Genomic DNA, 24,100 nt, shown 5'->3' on the forward strand with positions numbered 1-24,100 from the left:
AACTTTCGCATTTATAATATTAGTAGGAAGGATTAATAATTCATAAGTTATAGTTATTAGTAAGATGATGACTGTCTGGCATAGTGATCTATCTAAGCACGTACGTAGCAACGTATTTGAATGAAACCCTTAATTTTACTGGAGTCCATTTTTTTTACAGTATTCAACTGACAGAGCTACATCTGTCAATGCCATTCCTTAAAATAAAATTGAATTGAATTAGACGAAGAATCAAATCTATCATTCGTTGTGAACCTACTTGGGAGATGTGAACGTATTATTGTACTACTCTTTGACGTGAACTATGTGCTTGTGAACTGTGAAGTAAAGGAAACGTCAAACGCGAATAACCATTCGACATTCGACATTGATGCGCATCGGCGATCGAGCGCACTGTAACCAACGCGTAAACATTGAGTAACGGATAAATCACAAAATACAATTTAATTTACACAATATTGTTGTTTAGATTACCTTAGCGCCTCAGTTTATCGTCAGTAGCGCCATTTCAAGAAAACCCGTTTTAGTAACAAGTGTTCATTCGTGTTGAAAAAATTACTTTGAATACGTCATTTATTTTATTTTGAATACAATTTCTGTAATTCTGTGATGTGTCTCTTAATGTGAAGAGTTCTTCATAAATTTTGTTGATAAATCCTACACAATGCCGACGAGTGCCGTATACCAACCTACCACTGTAACCTATGAACAGCAACCAACAGATCAGCGATGGAATTGCCCAATCAGCTACTTCTCACGAAGAGTGACAAGTAGCCTGAACAGGGCTCTCTGTATAAGGCTGGCGTTATGTCTACTGGGAAGCACTCTCTTTATTATCGGTGAGTGCAAAGCTATTTTATAAAAATTATAAAATAAAATCGAATTTGCAACGAATCTTTGTCGTCCGATATTTCCCATTAGAAAAATAAAACAACTCAAAACACATTAGAATTAAGTTCGTAAGTACTTAGGTTTTTCATCGGGAGGTTACCTTTGTTACTACAAAACTGCTTTTTTCAAATTAACAATACTTAAATTTATGTTAAATATTTATCATTAATTATAAATTATAAGTATAAAATACGCCCTTAACCAGTTTTATTCCAAATTACGAAGAAGAATGAAAGATAAGGAGGAAAGAAACACATAAAATCACATTCTCCACATCTATACTAATACTAATATACTAAATATATAAACTCAGGTGCGTTGGGAGTTTGGGTGCACGTGTTCGCGCGCGCGTGTGTGTGTGTGTGTGTGTGTGTGTGTACGTACGTACTATGTATATGTAAATGTAAGCAGTGGTGGCTCAGTGGTGAGAACCTCGGACTTCAAAATCGATAAGTCAGGGTTCGAGACCGGGCGAGCATCCAGGAAAACATTTATTTTTCAATTTATCTGCACATGTGAATAACATCACCACTGCTTAAAACGGTGAAGAAAAACATTGTGAGGAAACCAGCATGTCCAAGAGTCAAAAGTGTGACGACATGTGACATCTGCCAACCCACACTTGGCCAGCGTGGTGGATTATGGCCTAAACCCTCATAGGAGGCCTGTGTCCCAGCAGTGGGAACATATATGGGCTGATGACAATGATGTAGGTAGTGCAAATAAAATCGTAGGGTTTCCTTGCAAAAAAGCAGTAATTCTTCTAATTATGTGTACCTAAATTGTAATTTTAAAGGCAGTATTTTTTGGTTTGATACAATGATGGTTGCAGTATCAATTTGTTGTTGCATAAAAGCATATTTGTATTTAGTTTTGAAAGATATAGTAAAATATAATATACTATCCTTGCACCCTGGCTCCGCCCGGGAAGTAATTTGTCATAATTGATACAATACAAATGTGCCAATTTAATTACAGACAAACAATGTTACACATAATTTATATATATTAAAATTAAGATGGAACTACAATACAAGAAATAATAGTATAAAAGATTATGATCTTATAAAACATTATATACATTTATTATATATAGTTAGTTACCCATAATAACACTTTGGTATAGAATTTACACCAAACCACAAAGTGGTTAGCTAACCTTTTACATTCTAATGTACTGATATCGAGAAAGGTATATATTTAGGTATTTAGTTACAATATATTTCATTGAAGAACTACAATAACTCACTTTGTTTTGCATATTTAAAGAATTATTTTGTTTATAGGAAAACTTGATACAAAGGATTATTGATAGCCATAGTTCTACTTATATAAACATGACCGTTGGTGAGGATGTTTGTACTATGAATTACTTTCATGCAAAAAATCACTGAACAGACTTTAATGATACTTGGGTTGTATCTTATATATCAGAATTACACATAAGCTAAGTAAATACTTGCATATGTCCATGGGTTTGTCTGCAAATGGAACAGCACAGCTAGTCTTATATATCAGGTAGATACTATTTTACTCAAATTGTGTCAAGATAAAGAAAATATATATGTATTAGCCGTGTTATTGCCTGACATTGTTGTAAAGATTTGATCTCAGACATTAGGTGAATCAACAACAAGCATACATCATTACATTCCTATAAACTTGTATGTTTAGAATATTAGTGAGATGTATTACTAGCTGCTCCTCCCCAACTGGCCCTTATTAATCCTGGACAAAGACAAACATAAAAAATAACAGGAATAATGAAGTTTTCTAAGACTATATTATATTTTTTCTAAACAACTATCATAATAAAAAAGTCAAATATCCTCTTTATAATAGTAAGTATACGATGTAACAGCAGAATTCTGTGTATGTTATGTAAATTTAATTTATCTTATATCTTATTGTATCAGATAGACTGTCATCAGTGTTCTAAGTACTTGAGCTTTATAATGCAAGCTGACCTAAATGTCCTATAAACATTCACAATTTCTAGGCTAATAGCCTTAAAGTGTATTTTGATAGAGCTTGTATTCTTGCACTTAGAAACCAATGCTAATTACTCAACTGTGAAAGAAGAAGGGTAATGTTTTTCAAGCTTATGTATGTCCTTTTCTTTGGTACCATGAACAACCAAACTACTAGCCAAATTTTTACATATTATATGGTGTTGTTGTAATCATCAAAATTATGAGAGTGCTATCTATGGGTTTATGAATGAACAAAATAGCACCACCAGTGGGTATGTTTTTTTTTTTCAACAATAACATACATAGCAAATGAAAAACTGTAGAAAACCATAACAAAATCCGGCTGCACTTTAGCTAATCTTCTGTCCATCTTTACCTCACAGATTTCCTATCAAATGTACCATCTAGAATCCCTTGACAAGCCTGTAGCCTTTTGAGTGGCCCTTATTATCGAACAAACCTGGGTAAAAACTCACCAGCAATAAGACTTCCCCACAAGTACAATAAATTCACAAGTATCACGACAGACATAGCCATTTTTTGTCAATGGATAGCGAAGTTTAGATCTTTAACTCTGAAGTCTGTAGCTGGTAATTAATTTTCAATTTTTATCATATAATTTTATTTCAATATTTTAATTAATATAACACACCAAACTTTTGTATTTGTAATTCTTTTTTGTTTTTAATTTATTCACTTTAATTATAATGTTGTCATTCACCTAAGTAAGGAAAGAAAACCATGTTTGTAGCAAGCTTTACAAAAATATTAACTGTATTCTTTGTTGGAAATTCTTTATTAATAAATAAATAAGTTCCATCATGGGTGGCCGAGTGGTCAGGCGTCGCCACGGTACGGCGAAAGACGCTGGTTCAGAAGACTTACGAAAACCCGCCTCATGATCGTTTTTTTTTTCTATTCTTTAATTTTGAAATATTAGTTATGAGCATTTTAAGTAATGCTATAAAACTAAAAATTAAGATTTAAAGTTTAAACAAAGTTTATGTTACATTTGACCACAAAATCAAATATCAAGTTAAACAGGGCAGTATTACTGTCGGATCACCTTTAATTTTGATAACAAGCTTTTCGATTAACAATAAAACTGGTTTTGCGTATGACGTTCGAAATGTGTAAAACCTGTTGTAAATGAAGCGGAAACTTGTAAATGAGTGTATTTCAGAAGTATGAATATTTGGAATAATTAAAGTGATCGTAACTAAGTCCATTAATTACGCGAGGTGTTTGACATTTTTGACCCTTTTTTCTCCTTGGTGATATATATAATATGAAATCAAATACTAAATCCTATATTTATTGTATAAATTATATAGGCCACGAATACATGTTATATAGATATATATACTTATACTAGCTGCACCCGGCAAACGCTGTTCTGCCTTACTCTTATCATTTAGGGGTGTGAAAAATAGATGTTAGCCGATTCTCAGACCTACCCAATATGCTTACCAAATTTCAGAGGAATCGGTCAAGCCGTTTCGGAGGAGTATAGAGACTAACATTGTGACACGAGAATTTTATATATACTTATATGTATTGAGGAAACCCATAACAATAATTTGTTTTCACATTTTCAATAATCTATACTAAGTTAAGCTTGATATGATTTCTTATAAACAGGCACTATATTACTGTTTTAATGCAAAACATATACCAAAATCTACAATTTCAATCAAAAAAGATTTGAAAACAATCCAATGTAATTTTACTATGAACCCTAGTTATTGTAACTACATAGTTAAAATACGATTAATATAATAATTAACTAGTGAAATAAAATTAGTCTCACAAACGTGTTATTAATCTAATGACACAATGTGTAAAATATAGGCAACATTTGGTAATTCAAAGTGATTCAAGTTTTCTACTCTGTTAATACATTATAATAATTACAAATACGGGCATGTTTCCACAAATCGACATCAAGGGACTATTTTGCGTGATCTTTCGATACATAATGGGCGATTGTCTACAAGTTATAACTTCCCTGCTTAAATTTACATAGGTATAGCAAGCCACGAGTAGCGTTACCGGGTGTAATTTTAAAACATTTTGATTAATGCACAATTATTTAGACTAAAAACAGTTGAATTTAAAACGACGACATCTAAGATTGATATATTTGTTGTCTTTTCTTTTTCTTAAACTGCCTGCTATAAAAAGTTCGATTCCAGCATTATATTTCGTACATAGCATCTATTTACAGCACCCGTCAAATTTGACCTCTACGTTAGTTACATTCGTTATCGTAAAAAAACATTTCCGCCATTTAACTTAATGTTGTTTTTTGAACTTTTGTTGTTACCGAATAGAAAGTGGGTACTGGGTAAGTATTTCGTTTACAAAGAAAGAAATTCTAGGTGATTTCATTTAAAGCGACGCTTTCGTGACTGGGTGATATTAAGCTACAAAATGATGGTAACTGTATAAATAATAAATATTCGTCCAAGGATCGCTTTGGAAGTAAAAGGTACGTTACGGAAATGTGACGACGCCGCACTTGGACGAGTTTGTCGACCTTCGCACACTGCCTGGTTGTAACACCAGTCGTTATGGAATATGGATTTACAAGTTTTTTTTCATAGATCGATTATTATATATTATGTATGTTATTTAGATTTTATGGTTTGGGGCTGTTGCCGTACTCCCACGAATAAGATAGGTACTTTCGATAATAAACCTTAAATGTTTTGAGACTATACCTGTGCGTATTTGCTTTGTTCTTTTGTGGCCTACACAAGTAGAAAGAATATTTAATACACGAATGCGTCCTTTTCGATCATATGTATGTGAAAATAAACAATATGTACGTAGTATGTTGTATAGGGTAGCAAAAGGCCCGGTTTACGATAATTAAAAGTTGACCATTAAGTAAGTTATTAAATTTTATTTAGGTATGTACAGTATTAGTTTTCAAGTAAGTAAGGGATATAGTAAGTAAAATTAATAGAAATATTTTTAAGATTTGACCTTGTGAAGACAGTAATTGTATTATACATCAACTGGACACAGGAATTAAATAAACGATCGGTGATATTTTGTTTTCATAAGTAATCAGTTCCAATTTTAAGGAAAATCGATCGACGTCATATTTATGTTACATGACGGAGTCGATTGATTTTCCTTGAGTATGTCGACTATGAATCACATATTTATCTCTACGCAACCTAAAAACCACAAAGCAGGTGAATGTATCTCAATACAAGTCTAGTCGGTTACGTGTGTACATACATACTATAATCGACTCCGCGGTCACGAGATGACTCACCGACCCGACCAGCAAGCGCCACCGGACATCACCATATTTTATGACTACTGTTGGTACTTTATTGTACTATCGTATGCTAATTGCTATCGTAACCGTTAGTCGATTCCCATCTTTTAATAGGTCTGTATTAAAGGAAAATTTATATCAGCAGCCCCTTTTTGAGTGAAGTTGCCCATTAAAATTTTCGCTCACGTAACATAAACACGTGTAGGGTACTCTTTTGTTCACACCATCTAAAAGCAAATGCATTGCTTTTGTTTAGCCTTTTAAATACAGATGAAAATGGTTGGTGATCGTGCCAATTTACAAATTGTTCTAAGAGTCGTAGCCTGTATTTAGTGTACAAAATAAACTATGAAATATCAACCAGTTTTTACAGACATCCAACTTTATACACTTATGTTTAATGAAAATAAAAGGTTAATGATATTTGGTTCAGGTCGCTCCAATCGTAAAATATAACTTCACACTGGTCATACTTACTACGAAATTCCGTTAATTGCGGAAATGATTAAACCCTCATTAACAATCGTATTAAAATGAACAAACCGTTCTGGCGTATGATAATAATATCTTCCTGTTTTAAAATAACTATAATTCATACTTAGTAGCTCTGCAATACGGAGTTGTGGCCTCGGTTCCGAGTTTCATACTCCATTATGACCCTTTTATGTTGTTTAACGTAGAATCTTTTTAAAATGTGCCAACATTTTAGGTTCCTGTAGTACATTAGTAATCATTCTAATAGAAAGATTTTATTAATATATTTTATTTATATAAAGATATTTTAAATAAAATTACATATTGATACATCAATGAAAATATGATTCTTCAAGAAATGTACAAATAGTTGTTATACTTATATTTAAAAACCTATCACACTAAGTATTACGTTTTTTTATTATATTTAATCCAATAAGTTTCTATTCCCTTTTATTTAATACACTTTTAAAATCTAAATGGATTATGTAGTCATAAATATTGAATGCGACGTGAACCTTGAGTGTTGGTTGGAGGAGGGTCAATCTGGCAGTGAATCGATGGCCAGTGTAAATAATAGGGAGGTTTAACGTTTCAACTGGGTCATTGTTGTCTGTAATTTTTTGTAACTTGTAATATCTTTCAGTTAACTCTTTAACAATTCAACACGCGGCTGCAGGGTTATTATTTTTTAAGGAAATTTAAATATGCTTAAAACTTCTGTGTGAGCAGGTAGTCCGTTGAAAATCTACATTTTGGTCGTGTTTCTCAGAGGATGCAATTTTATCTGATAGTGATAGTCCCCTAAACAAGGGGAGATTAGTAGAAGCTTAAATTCAAGTTTTTGTGGTCCGAAATCTTAAATAAAAAGCGTTTAAAATTTTTTCTTTTTGAATAATATTATGTTAAAAACCGTCGATGGGCGATATGTATGAATAAGAACGTTAATCTATATTGAAACTAAATCAAGCTTCAATTATTGACTAGATACACTTTCTCGGTATTGACAAATAAAATGTGTATGGGCATTGGGCATTGATTTTTTTTTTTGTATTTAATTTCACAAACATAAGTTTTCTGGTATACTGTTGCACGATTGCAATTCTATTGAATTTTAAATTGAATTATTCACCACATACATGGTTTACTGGGACACCGCCAAGGTGAATTGGTTTTTAAATTTTATGTTTCTATCATATATGCATTCCGTACATATACTATGCGTACAAACCCACATTGGGTTTGTATTGAAAGTTGAAACCAAACTGAACCCCTTTTTTTAACTTATGTTTAACTTTGTAACTAAACTTTCAACCCAATATATATTAATACAAAAAATATATTATACAAAACAAAAAATCATCTGCTAAAAATTTATAGAAAGAAATTAAATATTAATCAAGAATGTTTTTCCAGGTCTAGCTCTTCTAATTGCTGGTGGCTTGCAGTACTCCAATTCACCAACGCAAGAAACAGATAACGGTCTTGGTGCCCTCATTGCTGGTGGTGTCATTCTTTGCATCGGATTGTTGTTTGCAGGTAACAAAATAAAATTCAATATGACGCATTTTTGCCTTTGTGCGTCACTGTTTATCGTCATCCATGTAACCTCGATAGCCGTGTTTCGAAAGCTACGGAAGAACTTTACCCTTCTTTTATTTCATCTGTAACGTCAATATTTGGTTAGTAAATAAGACATTTTTACACGAGTGATGTTACTCGCTTAGAGCCTTGACCTTTCTACGTGATGTATGTATATAAATAATATTATTCGATCATTTGTAATGCAAATGTATATTTTTTTCTAATAATTAAGAAACCAAGTCATGACTATGTACACGTGTGTATAGCTCTCAAATTATAGTCGTTATGTATTGTACCTACACTATGCCTTGCCCCATGGTATCTAGCGTCGTTAACCCATTCTCTACATTCCCCTCTTATTAAAAGTAAATTAACCAGTTATCGCAGTAATCGTTCCGGTATTCTTTAAATTCTATTTTTAAATGATCCATTTGAACGCGCCGTATTTACAAAGCAGTTCGCTACGCAGTATATTATTCATTGTTAAATCTGTAACGTACGCAGTACGTGTTTTGTGATCACGATATTGTCTCAAAGGAAGTGGAAAATGTATGGGCGGAAGGTCGATGTTAATCTAGCACTCGAATACGGGTTCGTGAGCCCGCCGATAAGTTATAAATTTGTCTGAAATAATGGAATGGTCTGTTAGTGTACAAACTTTATTTACAAAAATATTTTTTAACGTTTTAACGTTTCGTCACGTCAATTTAACGTTTCACAAGTGTTTACTGTCTAAAAACTTTTTAAATAAATGTAATGCAAAAGGAAGTTGTTTGTCGTTTAAAAAAAAAACTCGAAAATTACATATAGAGAAAATGTTAGATAAAAGTATATATTATACTTATTATCTACGTTTCTCTAATTTCTCATGTATGCAAACATAATATTTTGCCAAAGTAAACCGTTAAAGAAGGGATCCTTATCAAAATAACTCAATATTTATATTCCCTTTAAGCATCATATGACGTTACTCTTACTATAGAAATCTAATATCCGCGCAAATTGCAATAGCTTTGCGTAGGTCGCCATGAGTGGGTATGACACATTTAGAACTGGTTCTAAACGCGTAGGAGATTAGGTTTAAATTATTGCAGCATGGTGTGCATAAAACCGGTTCTCTGGGTGTAAAAGCTTAGGTTTTCAAGCGATTGATGGTTTTTAAACTGGTTGTTACAGGCGTAGGTGGATGGGCCTGGTCGGCTCGCTGGGGCGGCGGCAAGGAGGCTCCGACGAGTGGGGCGGCCGCTCTCACGGCTCTCAACCCTTCGACTGACCCCCTGGTCGCGGCGCAGTACGCCCCCGTGCGGGATGCACCGCCAGCTCCTGACGATGAGATGCGGAACCTCATGGATAATAAGGAGTGGTAGGTATTGCGTATGCAACTGTGACGTAGGACAAGTAGTCAACATAAACTCAAACTCAAACATTTATTTATCCAATTAGACTTCTCTTAGAATCGGTTTTGAATTGTGTTAACATTTTTTTTAATGTTTGTCACCGGTTCGGAAAGCAGTTTCAATAGAGAAGAGCCAGCATGAAATTCTGTAGTTTTTTCAGTCATGTAAATTTTGCATTTAAATTCTACATAGGTTATATAGTCCATAATAATGATGAATAACAACAGTCCTGTGGTTTTTACGCGACTACATATCTTATACGTTCTATGTGAGCAGCTATCATGTTTCTTGTTCACTCTTTATTCTTAGATGTTAAAAAGGCATTATTCTAAATTCCGTCACCGTCGTTGTTTCCTTTAAAGGTTAAAACATCTGCGACTATTTATAATGCCGATGCAGTGACTCGGTAGCGCGTTTGTTAAATATCAATTGAATAGAGTTATGACGATGATTTTAGACCTTAACTCATCCACGGGTACACATATGTTAATGAAGGCGTAGATTTATTTTGCTTTATTCTAATTTATAACTTAGGTTAACGTTCTTTTTTGTTCTGCTCAAAACTCTATAGATCAAATCCCTTTTGAAATCACCTATCTACATACAATGGACGTGGGCTTAAAATTAGGTGGCTTAATATTTTGTTGTTTCATTGCAACGCCCGCGACTTCGAGTGAAAGTCGTCGCCCATGTTTTTATAATACTCTCTCCTATTTTATAATACCTTTAAGCTTTGTGGAAATACTGAAATCAAAAACATGTTGCTTTCTTAAACTCCCACAAATTTTAAGCTATATTTTTGATAGTTCATCGCCAAATTGTACTATATTATGTAACATTTTTTGAAACAAATAAAGACATTTTTATTTCGTATGTTTTTGTAATATTCAAATCGGTACATTAAATTATATTTTTTAATAAAATAATGGTTCTGGTAGATCGTTATCTAAAAATTTGAATAACATTGTGGGTTGCGGGCAGAGTTAAATTGCAAAACAAATATACGGAAGGGATACTATGATGCTATCGAATAGCATACTGAATGAGCTATTTGCTAACGAAATTCGATACCTAGAGTATTGAGTAATTATTATCACGTGTACGATATTCAATACCCGCTACTGCATTAGTAAGTTATTAGCGTATGTGCTCGAGTTCTTAGTATCAATTGATCATGGACGTTTGTTTTGAACGTCTTATTTGTTGTTTCAAAGGTGTAGTTACTTCTGTTTACTTTAAATATATTAAATAAATACTATAAATACATAGTACTACTACTACTTTGACCTCGTTCTAATGAGTATAAATTGTTTAGAGGGAAAACGTGTCTGTAATTTCTTGTCGCGCTTGAAATGATTTACGTAATATTTAATATGTACATTTTCTAATGAAAAAACGTTTACTCCATTAGTTTATACTGTTAATGCTCCGTGATAATAGATTAAATTAGTACGTCTTATGATCGAAATCGAATCCACGAATATAAAGAAATTATTATCTAATAGTTAGCAACAGTTATAACACTTTTTATAGAAGCCTAATAAATTTTATTTATGTTCAGTAGCCATATCCTGCAAATTACATTATTATTACGTTTAACAACTGGTGATAATAAGGAAAATTTTCAATGCTATCGTGTATTCTAACTCCATATTCAGTGAGAAGTGTGTGAGAAGCCCTGATTGTATGTAAGATCTTTATATTGGGCAAAATATTTAATTAATGTATCATGGCTTTCTGTTTCTATTCTTATTATTCTCCGTTTATAAAATTTTATCAATTATATTAAACAATATTTCTGTTTAATGTTTTTATCGCTATCATGAGATCACATAAAAACCCAGTTAATGTTAACCTTAACTAGATTTTTGTAGCAGAACAAGAATTTGTAATCATTGTAATGACATCATTTGTTTTCTTTTCAGTTTGAGCAGCGCCGAAGAGAGTGATAAAATGTTGGATGGAAGACCATCAGTGGCATAAATCACTGAGCTTGTTTGAATAAAACAAGCACTGTTTATGTTCCCCCCTCTTCTATTAAGACTTATTTTTATTGTGACGATTAAGTATGCGTTCGAAAATTTTTATATCGATAGCATAATCCCATAAAGATATTTCCAAATAAAACTAATTTCCCTGAAATTATTTTTAAGATCAATGATTTATGTCTATTATATTGTGTTTGATAAAGAATTTTACGTTGTTAGGTTACGTCACAGGTGTTCAAAAAAGCATGAAACCTCTATTTATTTATAACATTGATGGTTTAAATGCATTCTCTGGTACAAAGTGAAAAATATGTTTACATTTATTATAAAAGATTATGTTTTATACTTTTATTTTATATTTTCTTTTTTATATACACCTTTTCCCTGTATGTTTTAGAATTATCCCATGTTTCATTTCATAACACTTGATACATGTTAAGATAGTATTCGTGATCGAAGACATGTGGCCAAATTATCGTCCAGATATTTAGATAAGATAAAATGTTTTTCCTTATTATTAATATTAAAGCATTTCTTGTCTAGATGTTAAGAAATAATTGTAAAAAAAAACTTTGAGGTCACTATTTAAAATGGACATTGTAACGAATATTCTTGGTAAAAAGTATTACATGTTTATGTGTGAGTATTTAATAACTGTATTTACTGTAGTCAAATTCATCGGCGTACGTTATTTTCCTACACTTGTATCGTGTTTAAGTAGAATAAGGTAAGACATTAGGAGAAGTTAAGGAAGGTAGGAATTAACGTAATATGTAATCTGAATATTTTCTCGCTTCTTGTATCGCTGAACCGTTACATATACAATAAATTCACAATTTAACTTGTTAAAACTTATCAAGTGCTGGCGCTTCATAAATTATTTTTTAATTTTGCATATTCTATACCTAAATCAGTCTTATCATTAAGAATGACGCATATCCCTACGCATCAAAAGTTTGATGCAATTTCATTTACCATTTTTATTTTTAAAAATGTTGTTACTTTGCTTTACGAGTAAAAATAATATTTGGCAGCAATTTGTTATATTTTCGTATAAATGCCCGTCCTTTTAGATTTAGATCCTTAACTTTTGTTATAAATTAATTTACACGTAATATAACATCAAATTCGTAAAATTCGCAAAAATGCTTATTTTAACTAGGTAGTGAATGGAGTGGTTGTGTTATGTATGTAAACTGTAATCATAAGCATTTATTATTTAATTTTTTATTGATATTATAATAGCTCTCTTCAAATTCGTTATCGCAATATAGAAATGTGCAATTAATTAATTACATCACAAAGTTGATAAAGAATTTATTACAACCATTGTAACTCTTATTTAAAATTTGTGTATTAGAAAACCACCTACAATTTATAAATTATATGTGTATGGTGCAAAATAGTAGTGGTATCTTATAGTGTACTTAAGTAGTTAAAGTACACATTGTATGATTTTATTATATATACTGTATTATTTAATTGTGTACTTAAATTTTCAATCCCAATCTTTTAAATAAACTTTATTGAATGAATGCCGCTGTTTTCGTTACCTTCACTTAAACAGGTAATTGACGAGTGTCAAACATAATATATTATTAATATTGGCGATATATTCAATAGAAAAGGATAAGATATTACTGATTATTCAGATCCCATAACTTCCGTTTCATACTGTACAAAGCTCTATTACTGGGTTATTAAATATCAAACAAACATTACAACAATTATAGCGGTCAGTATTTTATACTATTTTTTGTATTTCAAAGATATTTTTTTGTAAGTACTCAATTTCCATATAAATTTAAACACCACAAAATTTAAGTTGATCTCTCGTTAATCAATCCTCGGGACATTATTGTAATGTCTTTTTTATATTTGGGATTAAAAGGTAATTAATTCTATTTGCAACGACGTAACACTGAAAACCAGTGCTGTTTGTACAACTGCAGTACAGTTTTTAGCGGAGTTGGTTAACCTGTTTCTAGAACCGTGCTTATTTTATCTGCTCATATTTTTTATTCCTCTTATATTTTACTCTGTTATTCTTTTTTTTTGTTTTCATATTTGTAATTAATGAAATAAACGATTTTTCTTTCTATTGTCATCTATCCTTGATAAGTATACAAAGTTTGAATTAAATCTGGGTCTAAAAAAATGGGTAAAATCGAGTCTTAAGGAGTCGGTTACTTACAAACCTACAAACATTACATTACTACAAGTATTTCAAACAAAAACCTAATCCCCTTGAAATTGCCAGTACTAGTCCAAATTTACATGGGACCACCCGGGGGAACCAGTTTTCAAATAAAAAAAGAATCGCCAATTCCGTACACCCTGTCAAAAGTTTTGAGTAATAACCTTCACCTTTTTTGGTCGATTGAAAACCGTGTTAAAAAGTGTTTAGGTATGCATTATTTATGTTGTTTTCGTCATTGTGGCTAAATCAATTTTCATGGTTATAAGCGATATAAATTATACTCTATAATCATAGGCTTAGTGTAGTTTTGTAATGTAGACTACTTTAGCAACAAAACTACAGTTTTTTGACGGTGCTTCTCTATAGAAACTGCTTTCCAAACCGGCGGTATAGTGTATAACTATGTTATAACGATTCAAAACTGCTTCGAAGTCCAATTCAATAGAGCTAGAAGGTATTAGCTGAGAGTTGTAATCGTAGGTTATTCCAAAAATAATTTACAAAAACAACATCTAAATATCATTTTCATCATTTATTTAATTGAAAAAATCATTATTACAATACAAATAATAATCATACAAGATGAGTATATCTTAAAACTAATCAGTCTCTGTTAGTACGGCGCCACCAGGGAACTCCGAGTATTTCGTCTTCTTGAGACAAGTTAGTTGTTGTGGGCCTAAAAGCATATAAATGTATAAAGAATAAATGAAATGTACAGTCCTAACTTATCTTACCTATTGCATACAGTCTCGGTGTTAAGACTATAGAAAGCAGAAAAAAAAAATTAAATATAGCTCACTCAAAAAAAAAAAGGCAAAATACTCTACTACTGTAGATGGAAATTTTTACTTAAAGAAATATCCTAAACTTTCTTTAGTTTTCTAACTGCATTTAAAGATATCGGAAAATTCGCTTGTCTCAACGAGGAATGGAATCAACAAAAATTTGACCAAAGTTATACTCTGTAAATTTATAGTACAGATAGTTAGGGTCAATTGTAAGGAAAAATTCTATGTAGAATAAATTTATAAACCAAGAAAAACCACAAAATGAAATCAAAGAAAACAAACATTGAAAAAAAAAAGTCATGCAGAGTCAGAGCGAACAGTTAGTAACATATAATTTTTTGTCAATACATACCTATATATTTGACTACGAGGTAATGTGGACGGTATTAGTGGGTGGGTAGTTACAGGAAACTCCTGTAATGTAAAAAACAATTTTAGAAAAGACAAGATGGCTTTATTTTCATTTAGGAAAAAGTTCTCTTTTTGTTCTGATTATGTACACAACTTCCAAAAGAATTAAAAGATAAAATAGATATAATTATTTTTTATTTGTTGTTATACCTGAATTGGCTGCATGGGAATGTGTGTATTGGCTCTCAACTTGCGCTGTCTAATTTCTCGGCGGACACAACATTGGACTCCCAGTAAAACTCCACAAACACATGAGGAAAGACAACCTAAAATTTCACCAAAACATTTGACTTTTACACAATTTTCACATTTACTTTGCAATAATTTTATACATTGAATCTCCTTTCCTGACAAAAGTAATAAAAAGAATTCTTACCAATATATACCAAAACTCCAAGATCACCATTTCTATTTGTTTTTCTTAATACTATACCAGCTATGCATAATGAGATTCCAGTTAAAATGCCAACCACAAAGATAACCTGTAATCCAAAGGACAATTTTAAAGAGCCTCCATGTGATTATTTTTAAGTATTTTTTATTTATTTATTTATTAGTACTTAGTTATGAAGGTTAAAACCAAGGGGAGACAATTATTTGTCTGGAACATAGCAAGACTATACCAATCATCATCATCATCATCATCATCATCATCATCATCATCAGCACACACGTTCCCACTGCTGGGACACAGGCCTCCTATGAGGGTTTAGGCCATAATCCACCACGCTGGCCAAGTGCGGGTTGGCAGATATCACATGTCGTCGAACTTTTGATTCTTGGACATGCCGGTTTCGTCACGATGTTTTCCTTCACCGTTTTAAGCAGTGTTGATGTTATCCACATGTGCAGATAAATTGAAAAATCAATTTATTTCCTGCACGCTCGCTCTGTCTCGAACCCCGACTTATCGATTTTTGAAGTCCGAGTTCTCACCACTGAGCCACCACTGCTTTCTATACCTATCAAAACTAAGTATTTATTATAAAGATTTGCTTTATATGTCCATATCCTATTTCTGGGGGTAAAGGTTTTTTTATTTATTTTTTGAATATGTTATTATGGATATTCAGTATTAATCAACTAGACTTACATCGGTAAGAAAGTAATTTTAAATACAGATTTAAAAACAAGTTTGTACAATATTAAGTATCAATGAAGTGTAAAACATATTTAATATGAATCCTTATCAATGGACAAAGGATATTTTACTATGCAGATACAGATTATGTTTATTAGCAGTAATTTAAAAAAAATCCTACAAACCTGTAATATATAATAGCAAACATATTCAAATCCAGGGCAATGCCCACCACATGCTCCAATAATTGGGACCTCAGGGCTAACTGATTGTACTGATGGTACTTGCAATCGCTCCATCCTCTGACTGGGCTCTACATCACATAATGGTAAAGAAAATGCAGAAGCACATGACGGGAAAGTATATGTGTTGGGCATCGCTTTCTCTCCTCTATTGTAATTTCTCCATGTGCCAGTGCCATATGGAGCATGGTACACAGGTGATGGTGGACCATTTTCTTTTACATAATATTGAGGAACCTAAAATATATATATTAAAATGTTAATTATGCACTTATCACCACATCGATATTTTGCGGTTTAATTATCGATGATTATCACGATCAGCTGCCACTCACGTGATACTGATGTTCAGGCGTAGAGGCGTCAGTACTAGTAGCTTGATAAACTGGTGTGTTAACATCTTCTATCCACGGATACTTTGCTCGAAGCCGTGAAGCCGTCGCAAATTGCTGTTCACTGCGTGGTAACACTGTTGTTTGATACGGATGCACACTTCGGGGTGCAACGGATTGTTTTATCATTTTTAGCAGAATATAATTGTATCACAAATAATATTCAGGCGGCATTCTAATTTAATAATACCTATATGTTACACAGAGACGTTGATAACATACTATCTATAGAGAGAATATAATATCAACCCCGGACCCTCACTTTATTATTTCAACTACAAAGCATTGGCAATAAAAAAAGTTAGCTCAATTCCACATGATTCATCTGAAAAACTCTACATTTTTTAAACATTAAATCTTTCATGATAAAAAGTATTTAACTACTTTGCAAAACTAATTAACAAATTTTAGAAAAAGAACATGCGAAGAAAACGATATAAAATCACAATAATACTAGACTGAAACAAAAGTGCAGTGTTGCCACCTTGATATTCTAAACAGGGCAACTCGGCAGTCGGCACCCTGGATGTGTTGGAAATTTTAAATAAAACCAACAATTTTTTGTTCAATATTCACTCGAAAAATTTTATTTTTAGTATTCTACATAATTTTATAAAATTTTTGTGTTTTAAATGTCTTAAATTAGTTGTAAAGTCATTATTGTTATTGATTGCTTTTTTTCCTTATGAAGCGTCTAAACTCTGTATATTTTTGCCTCCATGTTAGGTTTTGTAGACAAAATGATTTCAACTGTACTCTACTTTTGACATGAGACGTCGAGGAGTATCTGCCGCCATGTTGTGGACGATAGAGAAATAGAAATAAACGATCAAAATTCAAAACACTCTAAAACGAGTGTCGGGTCGGGAGAACTATGTCGTGACGGCTGGCGCGCATGCTAGGCCGGCTGGTCAGTGGCCAGCAAGCGACAACTTCGCGGTCAAGTATTGATCGACTTGTTGCTCAGTGACAAGCACTAAGCACTTAGTTACTTTTCTCCTATATACTAGCCATCAAGCAAGCAAAAGTAATGAAATGGAAATCTTTTTACATTGTAAATATTTATTTTTAATTCTTTTGTAAATTATTTCTTATCACATAAATGAACGCGACAATATTATAAATTGCATCTAATTTTTCCCCAATTTCATATATTAAAATTATTCTAAAAATGTGGATTCAAATACAGAATGAATTTCTTGTAACATATCTGAAGCTAACATACTACGGCCATGCTTTTCATATGCTTTAAAATTGCATTCTCTAGTAAACTTTGCAGCTGCGTATGTTGATATGCTTTGAATGAGCATCGTCGAATTTTTGTCGTCACAAATATTAGATTTTAGAGCCCAATTAAAAAATGTCCCCAGTGCTCCAGATAATATATCTCCCTGTCCCCCAGCACGTCGACCAGAACCACCTTTCGTTATGGTCCAATCAAACGATGCATTTCCTGATTTATACTGATCCATTTCCCCCTTCAGCAAAACTGTTACAAAATCTCCCCAATAACTATACCAGGGTATATGTTCCGAAGGAATAGCGTTCTTTATCCTTTGCGCTTCAATAAAATTCGGTGTCATAATAATTCCAGGACTTGGGTAATCTTTAATTACTGTTATATTTTTGTATACTGCATACAAGCCATCAGCATCTATAACTAAAGGTTTCTTCAAGTTTCTGCACATGTCTATGATTGAATAAAATCTGTCCATTACATCAGGATCCCTTCCAAGCCCTGGTCCAATGATTATTACATGCATTCGCTTCAGTATCTCAATAAGATTGGAATCCAAGGGATACGGAATAACAATAAGATCTGGACTATAGGATTTTATAACAGGTGCTGCTTCCTTTGTAGTTATTACATATACTAAATCAGCACCAACCTATAAAAGATTTTATTACCACACTGAATTTAATAAAATATTAGGTAAATATATCAAATTCTATAACAGAAACAAATTTATATTCATTTCCAATCAATTTATTCATATCATATTTGTAACTCGGGTAACGAAATAAATATTCAACATTAAAGTAATGAAGTCTATAGACTAAATATAGATATGTAAGAAAGCAGTAGGCTATTTATAATAAAATAATTTTCCTGTGGGAATAGGAACAGAAATATAGGCTTATGATGAGAATTAATCTACAATAAAACGTATCAAAATATTCATAGCACATAATATGTAAAAGCATTGTATTTTATTTCCATTAGTTTTACCTTCAAAGCTGTAATTGCTGAAAAATAAGGTGCTCCAGTATATTCAGATGAACCACCTATAACCGCTATTTTGCCAGCTTCGCCTTTGTGCTTACCCTCCAATTCAGGAATAATAGATCTGCTTAAAATTTGTAAAGTTTCTTCATTTAACGTATCCGTTTTCGAACATTGTTCTACTTTTAACAAACTAACTGAATTAAGTTTATTCATACAGACTAATATCACACCAATTAAACTTTGTTTAAACAACATTTTTTGTGTTTTGTGTTTTTAAGTTTTTTTTATTCACTCTAACTTCGATATCTCTATGTAGTAAAATGAATGAAAAGTCAAAGAATAAGTAATAATAATGTAAAGGTTAACATTGAGGTCATCTTTTTTCTTTTATAGGTAGGTCTGCGGCGATATGTATACCTAGTTGCCATTTATATAAAGTTCTTATCTGAATCGTAAGGAAATTAACTTTAATAATTTTCTAGCAGAGATAAGGAAAATAACTATGAGCAGATATAAAGTGAAGTTTAGTTGGACAATCTATAGGTACTAAAAATAAAAAGGGAAGACTTTCAAATATCATATATATTGGATCACACGCGACCCTTCAGTGTTCTATAGGCTAGTAACGAATGAATATTGTACTCAGGGAAGTTTCTTAGGAAAAAACATGTGAAATGAAAAAAATACATGCAATTTCCCTATTTATAAGAAAGTAAAACTGCTGACAACTAGAATATTGACAACAACCGCTTTTTTCTGGGTAAATAAACTTCTAAGAATCTATTTATGTTTCTTGCAAGAAATCTATATCGTCATAATATATGTAAATAGTCTCCAAGGATCAAGAATTTGTGAATCGGCTCATTAGTTCCCGAGATTAGCATGCTCAAATAAACGAACAAACTATTCAGCTTTATATTATTCAAATAGATCAAATATTAGAACATTAGATTATCTTAAAAAAGGTACCTACTCTGTTACAGGAATGAACCACAGATTGAGAACTAGTTAATTGACGGGTCGGACATATTGTAAAACAAAGTATCTGTAATTTCTCCTTTATCGCTGTGTCTGAAACCCTATAGAAAAATTATGGACTCTGATACACTGAAGGGGGATTGCATTGAAATACTTACTACACTACACCATCATTACCAACTGAACTGCTGAGGCTGTTTAAGAAGTGGCTAATAGAAAACCTTTATACTTAATTGAATAATATCATACTTATTTTTACTTTTCAAGCCTTTTGCGAAAAATAGATAAAAAGCGTCCATCCAAAGCATCTACAACCTTCTTCATGTCTATTTTCAATAAGTCTAAGAGTATTTTAATTAAATAATACTGGCAACATTATTTAACATTATTTGTCTACGGTCCATGGACTTCTTTGTTGTGTCAAGTGACAGGTGTCAACAGATTTATGGTTTGACAATTGTATACCTTTACTTGGTCTGTGAATCGTACATTATTTTGTGAAGCAAAAGCCATGGGTAGACCAACAATTTTACATAGAAAAATTCAAGTTTATTACATCTGATAGTGTTATTTATCACAGTTTAGCAGTTAAACGTTACATGTACAACATTACAGGAGTAAATGTATTAAAATGAGCATCAATGCGATATATTTATACTGTTTACCTTTATGATGATTATTATGAATTCGTCAATAAATGAATATTATATTCATAATTGAAAAATAGTAGGGTTTTAATATAAATGAATTATTTAACATAAAAACAATGGTTGGAAACGTGTCTGTTGTGACAGACGGTACAATAAATGTCCTGGACGAATCGGGTAATTTAATCCCTTCTGCTAGTAATTTTTGTAAAGATTACATAAAAGGATGTTGTAATCGCGAAAACTGCAGATATATTCATGAGATACCACCGAAATTATATTTAAAGGAACTGTTCAGGTTTTGCCACGATTTTCAAAATAAAGGTTGCTTCAGACCAAATTGCAAATTTATTCATAGTACACTTGAAGAAGAAGAACGTTTTTACCGTTCCGGCAAATTTCCTCGGCCACATATGGCAATGCCAATTTGTCAAGCATACAGACATGGAAATTGTTCTAATAGAGAATGTAAGTTTATGCATGTAGATCTGACAAATGAAAACCTTTCCATTCGAAATCCACCACCACCAATATTTGACCGGCCTTCAATAAGAGATGATGTATCACCTCCTGAGGCAAAATTAAGAAGATATACTTATGAAGAGTCTGGAATTAATAATCAAGTGATACAAGCCACAGCAAATACTTGCTCAAATTGTGAAGTTTTAGATCATAGGGTAAAATTATTGCATGATAATATCAGTGTGTTGCTTAAGAAAGTGACAGATTTGACAGAGAAAAATATTCAATTGACCTCTATGAATGAGTTTTTGTTAGAGCAGACAGCTTCAGTAAGAACGGATCAGCCATGTGTGATCACTTCAAGACATGGAACATCAGCACCTGTGTCCCTTGCAACTGTGAGTGTAACACCAGTTGTAAGTCTTGCTGGGGCTCTTCCAACACTAATGCCAGCAGCGGCGACACCCAACCTGACATTAGCCCCTGCTGCCTCACAGGCACAACTTTTAACCCCTGCTCCTCAAATACTCACTGTAAGCACAACTCAACAATTGATGGGCAATTCTGGAGCTCTAATAGTGACAAGTGCAGGAGCTCAACAACTAATGCAAGTCAGTGATTCTGGTACATTGATGGGTGGAGGGCAAACTGTAGTTGCTGTTACACCAGCACAGCTCACACTTGCTCCACCTGCCCAACAATTAATGAGCAATGCTCCACAAACAGCTGTGCAACATTTGGTTCAGACATCTGCCCTGCAGTCTCAACTGCCTCAACACCAAGCATCACAATTTGCCCAGCAATCAGTGCAACATTTAGCTGCAGCACAGCAATCTGCCCAGCATGTTGCACAACAATCTGCCCAGCATTTGGCACAGCAATCTGCACAGCACCTGGCAGCACAACAGTCAGCTCAACAACTCGCAGCTGCGGCTCAGCAATCGGCTCAACAGATTGTTGCTCAGCAATCGGCCCAACAGTTAGCAGCACAACAATCAGCACAACAACTTGCATCAACTCAACAGTTGGTACATCAAACATCTACACAACAAATTACAATCTCCAGTACTAGTCAGCCTTTGGCCCTGCCAAATTCACAAGCGCAGCCCATCACATTCCCAATTATTTCACAGAGTATATTGCCTCACTGATTATGTGGGCTACAGTTTAGTGAAAAGTTAAGTGAAAAAATAAAAAACAATTGGCATATTTGTGATTGCTGGTGCAGGATTTAATCTAAACATTTTGATTTTATGTTTTGAAGACTGCTGAGATAGGGACAAGAAACAATCTGGGTGAGCTGTATGTGATAGTATATGTTGTGTTTATTATATAAAAAAAAACTTTTAATCTAAGTTGATTTTTAAAAAATGTAATCCTATTATTACCAAAAATTTCAATGACTATAGTTGGTAGTGAAGTGAGATTAAGGGAAAATAAAGATGGACAATGAATTTAAGCAGTATTTTTATTATGAAAAATGTTAAAGTTTATTGGATTGCATGTTGAGCACATAAAATAAAACAAAATTAAATTTTAACAATTGATTTTGTGTCCTTTTCTTGGTTGATATTAAATTATATCAATTCTACTCACATGCATTTCCATTCTCAACTTTAGAAACTTCAATGTTATGAGAAAGAAAGTTTTATTTTGGTTACATTAATGTATGCTATGGTATACTTAAACTATATTAATTGTTAAAATGATTCTTGATTGCGATACTATGGTTATACTGTCAAGTATTAAATTTAGTGTGTATTGATGATTTAAACTCTTAAATATTACCCTCTTACTGTTAACAATATTGTTGTAACAATAGCTCTGTAAGCTACATAGTACATAAGTCTATCAGACTTATGTGTGAAGATTAAATGTGTACCTATAATTGTTCTGGATATGTTTAATGAGATAAGTTATTTGCCTAATTCATTTTGTAATCGTATTAAAATTATCTGTGAGAATATTTTCATTCCGATTCTTAATTTTTTCTATGATAGCATTCGTTATTTTTGTTTTCGTATTTCAAAATCTTCCCGCGAGTACCCAGTACGAAATTATTTGAATAATCAAATGCTATAGCAGTAATATTTCCCGGTATATTTTTTACTCTCTTTAGTGAACCTGTATCATTTTCGTGCAGATATGTTAATGTTTCACTGGCAACATAAACAGTATGTTTATGGAATGATATTTGGGCAAAGCCATCATATGTTACATTACCTACGAAAACTGGATGAGAGAGATTGGATTTTAGAACGTATAGCTTTTCCTCCCTAATAAAGTAAAAGTTATTGTTGTCATCCACTGCCACTTCATTCAAAGCTTCAAGAGATTTAAACGGAATTTTTCTATCACCAGATAGTAAATACAATTGTTCAACCCCATCGGGGCTGTCCGTTATATACTTGTTACCATCTTTGTCTAAAAATAGCATATTTGATTTAATTTCTGGCGACGAAACTAAACTCGTATCTTCTGAATCGTAATTATACGCATATATTCCTTTCCCTGTTCCAATATAAACTTTCGTATTTCTTTTATCTATTGCAACTGAATAGCTGAGACCCTCCGGGAGACCTGTGGATTAAGAATTATAGGTATTGATTTTTTTAAGTTTAAAGGAAATATGCATACAATATACAGTAGGAGATTTGCAGTTTTCATTTTGGCATGTACGCTGTATAGGAATTGAACGTGGATACAATATAAATTTATATTTTCAGGAGTATAGTCAAATACACGTCCGGCTCAAAATTTAAATACAAATTTATTGTTTTGAATATTTAGTTTTCATCGCTAATCATTTGGTACATAAATACCGTCTTTATTATTTTAACTTAGTCAGTAGGTAGTCTTTTAATAAGAAAAGGATTGACCTCACATCCTCAGTTAAGAATATTGATTTTTATTTTTACTTTTACTTAAATTACATTAATTAATTAAATATAAGTATGTAGGCCTAAACTACTCTAGCCGTAGTGAAACGCAGGGTACGTTCCACTACACGTATCGTGATAAAACTTGCATTCACATAACAGACACAATTCGAATATCAAAATGAGTA

The 24,100-nt window shown here is 32.4% G+C and overlaps 5 protein-coding genes across 5 annotated transcripts in view; 2 read left to right on the forward strand and 3 right to left on the reverse strand.

The window, feature by feature from the left end:
• The first annotated feature begins 323 nt into the window (after nt 1–323).
• LOC119832201 lies at nt 324–12,923 on the forward strand. Its single transcript, XM_038355828.1, has 4 exons — nt 324–839; nt 8,050–8,172; nt 9,394–9,580; nt 11,540–12,923. The coding sequence occupies exons 1-4, from the start codon at nt 665–667 to the stop codon at nt 11,595–11,597; spliced, it is 543 nt and encodes a 180-aa protein (XP_038211756.1). The 5' UTR covers nt 324–664; the 3' UTR covers nt 11,598–12,923.
• A 1,389-nt stretch (nt 12,924–14,312) lies between these two features.
• LOC119832316 lies at nt 14,313–17,233 on the reverse strand. The gene is made up of 6 exons (XM_038355978.1): nt 16,663–17,233; nt 16,271–16,564; nt 15,381–15,486; nt 15,155–15,270; nt 14,946–15,007; nt 14,313–14,481 (listed from the first exon to the last, which is right to left on the reverse strand). Exons 1-6 carry the CDS (start codon nt 16,846–16,848, stop codon nt 14,406–14,408), a joined length of 840 nt encoding a protein of 279 aa, XP_038211906.1. The 5' UTR covers nt 16,849–17,233; the 3' UTR covers nt 14,313–14,405.
• Nucleotides 17,234–17,474: 241 nt separating this feature from the next.
• Nucleotides 17,475–19,339, reverse strand: LOC119832315 (ATP-dependent (S)-NAD(P)H-hydrate dehydratase-like). The gene is made up of 2 exons (XM_038355977.1): nt 18,950–19,339; nt 17,475–18,608 (listed from the first exon to the last, which is right to left on the reverse strand). Exons 1-2 carry the CDS (start codon nt 19,199–19,201, stop codon nt 17,880–17,882), a joined length of 981 nt encoding a protein of 326 aa, XP_038211905.1. The 5' UTR covers nt 19,202–19,339; the 3' UTR covers nt 17,475–17,879.
• Nucleotides 19,340–20,364: 1,025 nt separating this feature from the next.
• LOC119832574 (zinc finger CCCH domain-containing protein 10-like) lies at nt 20,365–22,490 on the forward strand. The gene has a single exon (XM_038356243.1). It carries the CDS (start codon nt 20,691–20,693, stop codon nt 22,182–22,184), a length of 1,494 nt encoding a protein of 497 aa, XP_038212171.1. The 5' UTR covers nt 20,365–20,690; the 3' UTR covers nt 22,185–22,490.
• Nucleotides 22,491–22,597: 107 nt separating this feature from the next.
• The window catches only part of LOC119832497, a 2,838-nt gene continuing 1,335 nt past the window's right edge, over nt 22,598–24,100 (reverse strand). The window contains exon 2 of the mRNA XM_038356160.1: nt 22,598–23,613. Coding sequence (XP_038212088.1) covers nt 23,015–23,613 — 599 coding nt within the window. The 3' untranslated portion in view covers nt 22,598–23,014. The remainder of the gene's footprint in view (nt 23,614–24,100) is intronic.

The sequence above is a fragment of the Zerene cesonia genome, chromosome 15 (assembly GCF_012273895.1).
Source record: "Zerene cesonia ecotype Mississippi chromosome 15, Zerene_cesonia_1.1, whole genome shotgun sequence".
Taxonomy (NCBI): Eukaryota; Metazoa; Arthropoda; class Insecta; order Lepidoptera; family Pieridae; genus Zerene; species Zerene cesonia.